This window comes from Penaeus japonicus, unplaced genomic scaffold (assembly GCF_977035675.1).
Source record: "Penaeus japonicus unplaced genomic scaffold, GWHDUDI00000001_assembly GWHDUDI00000020, whole genome shotgun sequence".
NCBI lineage: Eukaryota > Metazoa > Arthropoda > Malacostraca > Decapoda > Penaeidae > Penaeus > Penaeus japonicus.
In genome coordinates, this window is record NW_028234422.1 from 32,181,697 (window position 1) to 32,194,196 (window position 12,500).

The 12,500-nt window shown below is 35.2% G+C and overlaps 1 protein-coding gene across 8 annotated transcripts in view; it reads right to left on the reverse strand.

Moving 5' to 3' along the window:
- Positions 1-12,500, reverse strand: part of POSH (SH3 domain containing ring finger posh) — a 48,432-nt gene that overhangs the window by 12,283 nt on the left and 23,649 nt on the right. For 4 of the 8 annotated variants that reach the window (XM_043036634.2, XM_043036635.2, XM_043036631.2 and 1 more), the window contains 6 exons: positions 10,781-11,026; positions 10,356-10,523; positions 9,988-10,196; positions 3,345-3,507; positions 2,299-2,404; positions 1,699-1,868 (listed from right to left, as the gene is read on the reverse strand). In XM_043036634.2, the coding sequence (XP_042892568.2) occupies positions 1,699-1,868; positions 2,299-2,404; positions 3,345-3,507; positions 9,988-10,196; positions 10,356-10,523; positions 10,781-11,026 (1,062 nt within the window). Of the gene's footprint in view, positions 1-1,698; positions 1,869-2,298; positions 2,405-3,344; positions 3,508-9,885; positions 10,197-10,355; positions 10,524-10,780; positions 11,027-12,500 lie in introns of all 8 variants that reach the window. The other 4 variants (XM_086548344.1, XM_043036633.2, XM_086548342.1 and 1 more) reach the window with 2 other exon arrangements.

The following is a 12,500-nucleotide window of genomic DNA, read 5'->3' on the forward strand; positions in this document are numbered from 1 at the left end:
AAACAAAAAAATGAAAAATAAAGAACACTGATTTTTTCATGACAACAATGTATATTTGATAAATTTTCATTATTATATCCATCAATTAAATTACTTTAATTAAACAACAGCTGAATGAACAGTCCATCATACTTTTTCACTATACACTACAGTAATTCTCTAGCTAGTTATTTGATTGAAATATCTAGCTCTCAATAAAGACATTTGTTACAGATTTAGTTTAGTATGATAAAATCATTGGGTATATTTCAAATATTACACTAAATCTAAATAATTAGGATGCACCAAGATGCCTACAAATAATATATTCTACAAAATGTGATTTCCTTGTACTTTCTTCAAATAAGAGGTAACTATGTAATAAGCGTAAATCACACTTCTCTCCTTATCTCCTTGCTATTGAACTTTGCACTGTTGTTTTTGTCTCTTACATCAAGTGAGATCTTAGCTTTGAGCTGCTAAAAAAACTGTCAGTAGACTGGTATTGATTTGTATTGAAAATTTCTGTCTCAGAAAAATAAAATTCTTCAATTTCCATTCATACCATCAGTAGCATTTGCATGTGGAACAAAACATTTATAAATAGTACATGAAAAAAGTAATAAAAAAAAATATCAAAGAGTACAAAACAATCATGTGCAGAATAAAGCAAAAGAAAGGGAAACTGGTGTAGGAAGATGATGTTATTTCCCTGAAGGTGCTCTTCAAACTTTTTGTGCAGCTCAAGTGTTGGGTACTTACCAACTCAACTGTAGGTCTGAAAAACACCCTGACTTACCCCTTCCTCTCCCAATGCAAACATTGGCACATGAGAGATGTTTAGCAGATTACAGGTCAGGGAAAGGGATGTACAGACACTGGTCAACAATAAGACCTTCACTGTTTGACTAAGTTTCTACCACCAACCTAAAAAAACATAATTCTCAACTGATCTCTCAAAGGTCAAACACAAGACAGATAAATTGATGCAGAACATTGTTTGCTACACATTTCCCAGGTCACTCAAGCCACATAAAATGGTACATAAAGAGCTTGCTCAAGCATTCCAAAACCACCTTAGAGTGAATGTGAGCCCCGTGATCTTTTTTGGCAAATGTTTGTTTTTTGTTTACAAACACAACAAGAAACTAGCACCCATAAGCTCATACTAGACATTGAAGTCCATGCAAACTAAAACTATGTGGATATGTGGGACATGAATACTAAAATATATTCTGAAATATGAAAAGGCCATAATTCCTCTGTAAAAAGAGGCCTTGGAAAAATCTCTACACAACTATTCATTCTAACTTTGTAAGTATTAATTCCTGAAATTTTCATATAGATCCTCCTCCCCATCCTCTCCTCTATATACATGTTGTTTGGTAAATCAAGCTTTCTTTAATGATAATGGTAGCAAGAAAATCAATCAAGCTGCTTTCATTTGACACAGATCTAATCCAAACATTATAATAAGTGTAAAGTCTTTCCTATCCATGTCTTTCTCTCTCAGACTACTAAAAAGTATCAAAAGTGGACATTCCCATACTTTCTTATTTAAAGCCAGTGCATTCATCTTGTTGCTTCTAGTAGTCTAGTAAAGCACAAATATGCAGGTACCACAATCAATTTCACTATGAGTAACAATTACTCAAGACAAAAAAGTAAAAACAAAGAACAAATATAACTACCAAACAACCTGAATTCATCTATAATCACCTAGTGTGTACATGCTGCATGTTGGATGTGACGGTCGAGTCTTCAAAAACAGGATTGTCCATGGAGTATGAAGGAGGTGGGGATTTACTTTTCTTTTTGCCACTACTTGTGAATTTTCTCATTAGACTTATACCACCACTGCTTCCACTGCATCTCTCCTTTCCAGCTCTCTGTTAACAGTCAAATAGATAAATAAAAATAAAATAAAGCTCAATTCCAAATGAAATAAAAGGTGATATAATTCTTCACAATACCTCATTCTTTGCCAAACTTGCAGCAAGATAATTAACCCATTCACACTGGTTGACATGATAGCATGTCATTAGAATATTTCCCACACAACAGACGTCTCATCACAACATAAACTTCTGCCAAATATACACACACACACATAACACATTATATTACATATGTTACACATATTTTTTTCCTTGACCAAAGAAAGGAAAAAAAAAGGAACAACATATACACACAAAAATGTCCTTTTAATCACACAACTTCTTAAACAAATACATTAAATAGTCAAGAACAATTCTCAAAATTATAGCTATATTATTTTACAAGACCATACAAAATTGACATCATTCCTCTCCCTCATACCTTGTCTGTTTTTGATGGAGATAACATTCCTGCAGCTGCAGTTCCACTATCCCCCAAGGCAACATTTGGTGGAGGTGAAACAGCATTGCTTAATCCACTTACAGATCTGAAATTTTGATTGGGGAGAAAAAAAACAAAACTGAAATAAATTGTTATACCAAGAGGGAAAAGACTGACACAATACTAATTTTGAGTTCCTTTTGCTCTGACCAAATGTAATATCCATGCAACTGCATTATATGATTAATTTGAAGACTTAAGTTAATAAGTTAAGGAGAAAAAAAAAAGGTGATAACCTATAGGCACACATTGACATCAAAAATAATGATAGGACTGTTGTTGAGTACTGAAAACAAGAAAGCATGTCAACATATTGGCCACCAATCCTTTTTCCTCTGCATTCTATTAAGTTCTATGTACAAAGCTATTTAAAAAAAAATTCTCTCTCACAACCTATTAACATCAAACCTGTTTTTTATTGTCTTCTTTCATTTGGTTTATTCTGCTTTAGTTTTAAAATGTTCTCTTAACCCTCTCTCGCCGGGTGGTACACCATTGGTATTGCGCATTCAAGGGCCCGTTCGCCGGGTGCCGGCATACGGCGTCGATCATTTAATTGATTTAAGCCTATGTGTTCAAGAGCCCCGGCATTGCAACTTGCAAGGCTGGAATGCCCCCGGCATGAATGGGTTAAGGCACAAAGAAGTTGAACGACCCACATATATTACTGTTTATGATTTAGAAAAACTAAAAAGAAGAAATGCTGGCAAAACATCCCATAAATGGGTGGGAGAGAATCACAGAGAGAGAGAGAGAGAGAGAGAGAGAGAGAAATTCTGATTAGTAACAGGTCTTGACACTTAACCCACTCACGACGGGGGCATTCCAGCCTTGCATGTCACAATGCCGGGGCTTTCGAACGCTTAAGCCTAAATCAATTAAATGGCTGGCACCATATTGTGCCACCCGTCCACCGGGCTTTTGAATGAGCGGTACAGTAGTGTACCACCCGTCCAGAGAGGGTTAAATCTTATCCTGGACATTACCTATGACTTGTGGAGAAACCTTGAGATGAAGGTGACGCAGCATGCCAGGACGCTGTGTGGCCTGTTGAGCGATGGCCGGAGCTTTCAATGGAAGAACTCACTGATCTGGGAGGCAGCTCAGGGGGGAGGGATGAGGGAGGGCTACTGCTTCCTGAGACACCTGCTTATATAAAAAAAAAAGAAAGAAAGTAAAAAAACAAATCACAGGTAAGCACAACCTCTACTCAGATGTTGGGGTAGCACACAAAATACTTATTATTATAATTCAATGTCTGTTTGTTCTTCTTCACTTATAGCTCTCTGATGAATCTGCCTGTCCATCAACACATTCTTTATGTTAGTTACTGAAATGCTTCATCTTCTTTTGTCTGCTGTCTAATAAAAAACAATAAGAAAGAGATACAAGTAGGTCATGTTTAAAGACTCTTTACATGTCTTATTGAATTACATTTCCACCACAGATGTAAAATATCTATATTAAATGAATGACTGCAATAAAAACTATAAAAACAATCAAACCATAATAACATAGAACATGCAATCTCAGATTTTCTTTTACCATACAGCTTTATTTTCAGTGTTCAATGTCTTTCAACATAGAGTTTCTCATATTAGGGAATAATATGTTTTTAACACTTTTTATTCCTGAATTTGTAACAATCTTTGTTCTTTAAGTCTCTAAATTTCTCTTTTTCGTTTTTACTAATGACCTACACATATATACAAAGGAACCTTAGTTTTTCCCAGCTAAGATAACAATTGCTGAAAACAAATTTTCATGATCTGAAATTAATTCTGACAGATGCTGGTGCACTCTGTAGGTGAGGCTACACCTACAGTGAGTGTCCAGTACCTAATTAATAGCTAAAATTTAAATCTAGTAACTAAATCCCAGTATAATAAAGCAGATCATGGCATATACTTGGCATTTTATGACAAAAGTAAATATAAAGTAAAGGATTAATCAATCCAAAATCTTAATAGGAAAAATAAATTTACAAGACATGGGGTAAAAATAATATACCTTTTATAGTAAAGAGATATTGTTTATATATGTATTCTTCAAGCCTTCATTATATATTTTTAGTTATCCAAATACCTGATTAACCTCTCAGACAGATATTTATGCACATGAATAGGAATAACAATCCAGAAAGTATGGAATAACCACTTACAGAATATGAATGCCAAATACTTCAAAATAACAAGAAGATATCTAATTTTGTCGTGTCAAACCATACCTTAACCCCTAAAGGAAATGCATACTATTTTCATACTTAGATAAAGACATGGGGAACCTATACCAAAATTCTCCATGAAGCTAGAAAATGATTATGATGTTTTTGTTTCACAATGTGGCTTTTAAACTGTATATTCCCAAAAACCTTGATTAAAAGTAGATGGAGATGATTTTGCGTATTTCTGATTGAAATCATAATGGACCCTTTAGGGGTCCATGGGGTGGGGAAGAATTTAAATCTACCCCAGAAATAAAATGATCAATAGAAAATATCCTCACATGGTTTTATGTTTTCAGATCTTAAAATGTACAGCCAATGGGAAGAAATGTATACAAATTATGTGAATCAGAGAGTAATGCTTGCCAGCTACAACAGATGTAATAGGACCTGTAATGGGGCTGGTAAAACCAAGTAAATGAAAACATTCTTAAAAATAGAAAGCATTAACCATTCTATGATGAGCATGTTTCACAGGGGTGGCTCACTTTCATACAGCTTTTTTTTTTTTTTTTTTTGGTTGAAATTAAAAGCTATTCAGTCCTATAGATATGTAACTAGGGTATCATACTAAATGCTAATTGGTATCATATTGCTAAAATATCATATACAGACACATACCATACTATAAATCAATAAAATAATATTAAACACACACAACTTCTTAAGATGGTCAGTTTAAGCTGAACATTTTAAGATGTGGCCTATGCCATATGGGTTAATCACAAACCAAGAAAATAATCAGAAATATTACATCACTTACCATACAGACAATATGAGGTACTGAAGTGTCACTAAAAGTTCATAATTTAAAGTACTGCTGTATCATTCAATCACAAACTAATCTAACACTGTACCCACAATCTCCTCATCTCCATAAACCCTTGGCACTTGGGCATATCTGTGGATATGTGGATGATAAACACAGGGCTTAGTTTACCTCTCAATTTTCAATTTTGCCAGCTGCTCAAGAACTCCTCAGACACCCTAACCTTTACTTTGGTATACTTTTAGTTTAACCATGACCACAGACGTGACCTAGGCACAGGGAATATAAGGGCAGGTCCCAATCCTATTCACACCAGGGCTTATATTTGCACAATCCTGCTCCTGCCAGCTAGATAACAAGCACATGCAGTGGCTAAGAGGGAGACCTCTCCCTGTGCAATGCAGCGATGTGCCTTTGTGAGCGCTTATCACTAGCCCGCTTCAATGGAATGATAATAGGAGTTTTATGTATTTATTTACATTATTTTCATAAGTGAAAAAAAATGTTTATTCAAATGGAACTCTTATGATTATATACATACATAATGATCTAAAACATACATTCTGAGGGAGAGACCGCGACGTGATAGGACATTACCCAGCTGGAGCGAAATATTTGAGTGACATGATAGAATGTCACCCAGTGGGCACAAAATGCTCGCATGACATGATATCATGTCACCTGGCACCAATGGGCTAGTGATTAAAATTATCACATCTATGTAGGTACTGAGATGTTGAAATTAAATAATGCATTTAGAACTCCTGTCAGTCACCTGATTGTCTAGCTGGTACAAGTGATCCTGATGTGAAGTCTTTGGCAAATGACAGGTCATAGGACCTTAAAGATATGAGGATTAAAGAACACATACAGTCCAGCAGTTATCACCACAAAGCATTCTCTAACCTTTTTCTTGGTATCTTCATATTATCTTAAACTCTAAATGCAGATGCAATAGAATTAAATAAATGTATACAAGAAAATGTATATGGCAGTCTGTGGTTTCTAACAATTATTATCAATTTGACTGAGAATAAATGAGCACTGGTCATAGCTGGATTTAAGTTTTTAAAGACTATGAGCAATTGCTCATTACATATATAATAATAAAAATACTGTAAATACTGTATATTTTTCAGTCATCCACAGATTGCAAAATGACAATTCCTGTGTAAAAGGTGTTGCAGAGACTTTTCCTATATATGTGCAAAGCTCATTGTTATAGAGTCAGAGTAGGAAGCAATTACTTGTTTACTGAAGTTACTAGTAATAATGTACTGACTCTAAACAAATATAAATTGACATGCATTGAAATTTTCCATTTCACAGAAACTAATTCAATTTACCTATTTCTATAGGAAATGTGACCTCTATCAAATTATTATAAGAGAAATTGAATCTTCCACTGTCCTCCTTTTTACATTCATCTTCATTCATTCAGTTTATCACCAAAACCTAAATAAAATAACAGTCAAATTTCAAGCAAATCAGTACTCTTATTTGTAAATGTTATTAAAAATAGTGAGAATCTCTTATATAAAGATGTAATCTTTATACCAAGGTGTGTCCATTATGAGATGCATATTTGAATGAATTTTTCAACTCTTCTATGACAAAAAGTTACATAGCGCACTCATTTGCAGGTACATTTTAATGAAAATAAAGTATTTGGGACACAGCAGTATTGCTATACAATTCCCATATTATTTGTTACACTAAGCAACACAGAATACATGAAATATAATATTACATGACCTGCCCTTCACTAAACATTTGTAATATCAGGTGATCCACTGTGGAGGTGGCTGACTGTTTAGTGGTTATAGCTCTGCCTAGACATAACGCCAGGGTATTTCAAAATGTGTAAACTTAACACCTGGTGATATTCGCCCACTGAAGTGATAGCTACCCACTCAGTGTGCTGGCCATACAAAAAAGCCATGATGTGATATTGTGTCCCCGGCAGGAAGATCTGCCACTCCAAGACATGATAACACGTCATCCAGCTTTAACAGGTTAATCTTGATAATAAGCATCACATCAACTATTATTATCATTTACCAATCATATCACACTGCTGTTAACCCCCCCCACCCCATAACCACAATTATGTTCCCCGTTATAAACATCAAAGAAACAGGAATGGTAATGAAGATGTTAGAAGCTTTTGCAAAAATCAAATTTTGCCTGAGCAGGCATGTCATGCAAACTAGAAAATACTTCTCTTTGTTATATGCTAGCCTTAGAGACATGCTCTTTAAAATCAGCTTGTATTCAAGGAAAATAACTTCACAAATCTATCAAATTACAACTTGTTACCTTACTGCTATCTTCATTTTCATAGGTTAGGCTCCACAGTAAGGATTACCAAATTTACTAATTTATAAGAAGTGTGTCTCCTAAATGCAATAAAACTGCAGCAGTTAAAATCATAAAACTTTGGATTATTATTATAATTTTTTTCTTTATTGGGAATTACTAGACTGGCAGAAAGGAGAAGGAAGAAGAGGAAAGAATAAATCAAAATATCAGAAAAGTAAACAGAAGTGAAAGAAAAGCAATGATATAAAAAATACAAAGTTGGGTAACAAAAAGTAATAAATGGACAGAAAAAAGAGACTAAATGATCAAAGAAAGAAAGTAAGAAAAAAACACCATGATCCAGAAGGTGAAATGAAAAAAAGGAAATTAATTAACTGAAAAGAGAAAAAAGAAGAGAAAGAAATTGAACTGTAAAATCAAATAATTTTCATAGATCTTTTTGACAACCCTCCTGCTGGATACCCTTCATACCTTCACAATAGTGGGAAAAACTGGAAATTAAGCTACAACTCTGAAAAACAAACTTACTGTGTACATGCACATAAATATTGATTATGTAAAACCTTTAATAATGAATGTATTCTCACAACAATTACTCCAACTTTTCTCTCTCACCATTATTTATATTGTTAGAGTAACTAACATTAACTGTATTATTAACTATTATCTGTATTATTGTCTATTATCTCATCATTATTCATAATGATAAAGTAACTACCATTAACTGAATTATTATGTATTATTACTCCATTAACTGTATTATTTTTACACATATAATTCCAATAATTGTACATATTACAATTATTTCTGTCACTTTCTGTACTGTCAAGAAGCCCAAAATCTCATGTCAAAAAGCATACCCGTGACATATGTGACTAAGTTCAGTGAGTCATAGGGTTATGCAAAACAAGTCATAAGATAGTCTTTTTCCTTGATGAAAATAAGAGATAAAAAAACACAAAAATTATAATGACAGTATAATTCACTGGTTCAAACTTTTAATGACTTATAGAAGTTTTATGGCTAAACATAATGTCTTATATTTACAACACACACACCTTTTAACCATAACAACTGTTTACAAGCACCATATGCAATCATAGCTTAGGAGCCTGGGCATACTAAAGTTATAGTTCCTGTATGACAGAAATTATCAACACAATTATGATCACTACCATCTCCTGGCACCAGCAGGAAAGAAAGTCTTGAAAGCATCCACCCACGTTCTCTACTAATCACTAACTTCTGAGAGCAATTACACACAGCAAGATATGACCTCTGACACTAAAGCACCGAGGATGCATGATGTGCAGGCAGAGTGATAAGACAAAGGTGAAGCAACCATGTGGTCTAAACAAAAAATGGATGCCTTTTATATAATGGGGTACAGAGCATAGTAGTACTACTTGCTACTAATACTATTACAACTAGGACTAATAATAACATCATCAGCACTGGTAAATAAGTTATCAAGAAAATAAGAAAAGAGACATGAAAATAAAGAAAAAGAAAGAAAGAAAGAAAGAAAGAAAGAAAGAAAAAAACATGTTTCTTTCCCATTTTTCAAGGAAAAATCAAAAGCATAAAGGCTGGAGAGAGAGAAAGCGAGAAAGAAAGAAAGAGAAAGAGAGTGAGAAAGGGAGATATCTATATCTATATCTATATCTATATCTATAATATATATATATATATATATATATATATATATATATATATATATATATATATAGAGAGAGAGAGAGAGAGAGAGAGAGAGAGAGAGAGAGAGAGAGAGAGAGAAAGAGAGAGCGAGAGAGAGAGAGAAAGAGAGAGCGAGAGAGAGAGAGAAAGAGAAAGAGAGAGAGAGAAAGAGAAGAGAGAGAGAGAGAGAGAGAGAGAGAGAGAGAGAGAGAGAGAGAGAGAGAGAGAGAGAGAGAGAGAGAGAGAGAGAGAGAGAGAGAGAGAGAGAGAGAGAGAGAGAGAAAGAAAGAGAAAGAAAGAGAAAGAGAAAGAGAGAGAAGTAATAGTAGTAGTAGTAGTAGTAGTAGTAGTAGTAGTAGTAGTAGTAGTAGTAGTAGTAGTAGTAGTAGTAGTAGGAGGAGGAAGAGTAGCAGTAGCAGTAGTAGTAGTAAGTAAAAAGGGGGGGTTGGGGGGGTTGGGAGTTGGAAAAAGGACTACAGGATACTGGATGAAGGGTCTTGTTAGCTTGGATCACATGTTAATCATGACTCACCAGCCGCTGGGGAGAGAGACCCTGCAAGCGGCGAAGTGTGAGTTGGGGACAGAGTGGGTACCATAGAGTGAACTGGGGTGTCCAGCAGACTCGTGTTCTCACCGCGGGAACCTTCAGCGTGCCTGCCATCCGCTCCACCACCTGGGCTCGGTCTAGGCCGTGTGTAGCTCACCACACCCGAAGGGAGAGTGCTGCTTCCACCCCCACCATTGTTGGGGCCCAAGGTGCCCCCCCCTGTGCTGTTGTTCCGGTTGTGGCTGGATGACCCCCGAGCATTGCGCTTGGCCAAGTAGGCAGCTATTGTCTGAGGTCTGTTGTGTGAAAGTGGACAGGAAAACTAAAGTGTCAGTCAAATCTGCATCACCAAATTGACTTTACTGATAATAAAGTATTTCTAAATTTACAGCAGAAAATTTACAGATAATACACCAAAAGAATTCAAGACCATAGATTTATAGTAAATATCATACTTAGCAACTTGGACGTAATTTCCAGGGAAGACTCCTGCTCTATCTGTTGTTATACAGCGGCCTTTATACCATCCATCTTGGCACTTTTCTGTCACTGTGTATATATAGCCTTTCCTTAGTTCCAACTCATCTGCTTTGCGTCCCCGATATGAGTAAAGTGCCACATAACTGTAACAAGAATATTAAGAGCTGTCCAGTTTTAAAAATATAATTCTATTCTGCCATTCCAATTTCATCTTATGCTTTTCATATCTTTTAAAATAAATTATCACTTTCCTCTTTCCATGAAGAGGCTGTTGTTCATTTGTGTGTGTTTCTGCTTGAATGGATTTCTACTTTGCCTGAGATTGACTTACCTGCCACTTTCAAACATCAAAATTATGACAAAATAAATGAAACCAGTGATAAAGAACACTCAAACTTACAAAGTTGTGACAGATACTTGAGGCGTTGACGAGGATAAGCACAGCTGAGTTGAGGAGGTAGTTCCTGATCTAACTCTTGGGGATCCTAAAGAGTCTCCAGCTTGCTCACCATTTCCATGAACCTCCTGAGTCTCTTCAGCATTACCTACAGCAATGCCAGGGCCTCCAGCACCCAAACCAGTTGGCCCTGAATTCCCACTATGGGAAGACGGCTCATCTGTTGGGCTTACAATTTCTAAAGAATGCCTGTTGGAATAGAGATGATAAAACAATAGAGAAAATCATTAAAGAAGCTATATTTACATCACAACACAAAAAATCCTTATCCTCTGAGTGTAATGAAATGGAGTAAATGTGACCCAACCAGCACCAAGTACACAGCACTAAAAAAAAAGGGCCTTGACACAGCCACTCAAGTGAAACAAGTGAAAAATCAATGTTTATCAATTATGGGGTCAGTGATTAGTTTGTACATATCTCATGCCTCAATATCTCTTTGAGCTTACCATCAATATCCTTATTAATAATAGGGCAGTTATGTATTTCATAGAAATATGAAATAGAATGGTATTCTTTCAATCAATTACAAATCATATAAAGAAATTTCAACTTACAGCAATGCCCTCTTTACCAATATTTTACCAATGAAAAGCATACTGTCTACCAAAGCTGAAGCCCTGATGCACAAACAAAGGATTATTTTCAAGTGATAGGCCTAAAACTTAGAAGAAACACAAATGCAAAGGTGCAGTAAAGGAAGCATTATGTGAAAAGAACAAGACACAAAAATCAACACCACACCAATAATTCCTTGTCAAACCAGAAGAAATACAACGTTTGGATGCCAAAAAGCAAGAAATTGGTGTGTGTGAGAAATAGTATAAAACTGTACTGCACAGCCCACACTACAAGATGTGAAGTGATTCTTAGCAGCACTTCAGAAATGAAAAAAAAAGAACCCAGACGCAGGACCTATGGCAACTTGAAGATGGTCAAATAGTAAATCTTCTAGAGCTTCAAGACCATTAATTTCCAGATTGTGAAGTTCCATCATCAGTTGCACAGTTATCAGAGGGTGTTCTGTCATTAGATGAAACTGCAATTTTATAATGTAGAGGATAGAGGAGGTAATAAGTGGAACAGCCCTTCATAAAAAATATTTGCATGACATAAATTAGAAGCTACTACATTAATCAAAGCCTATAGAACTGTTACATTCGGTACCATATGATGTAGCAGCCCCTATGCTTAGTGGAAAAGCTTGAAAGAAACAATTACAGACAAATCACTGTGTGTGTGTACTAGACTGCAATCAATTTCAGATTGAGTTTTGGGTCTACTGCAAATGAATCATGGATTCTGAATAAATAATAAAATCAATATTAGATTTTCACTCCCTAGCAGGTGCAGAAAAGCCACTCTATTTCCAATAATAATTCCTTAGAAAAGAGCAAATTCTAACTCACATTTTCATTATCTGCATTAAAGTAATACTAACTTACTTCCCATAATATAGGCAATTACATATCAATTCCAGATTCTGAATTACTTTACCATATTGTTCCCAAACCTGGTTTCAAAAAAGATGGCAAAATAAAATTGTCTATTACTGCCCCAAGATGAAAGTCTATCACTCCTCTATATCAACTCATTGATGCCAGAACTACACACTGTGTACTATGATTTGCTTGGATATCATTTTGTTATACGTAGACAGCTC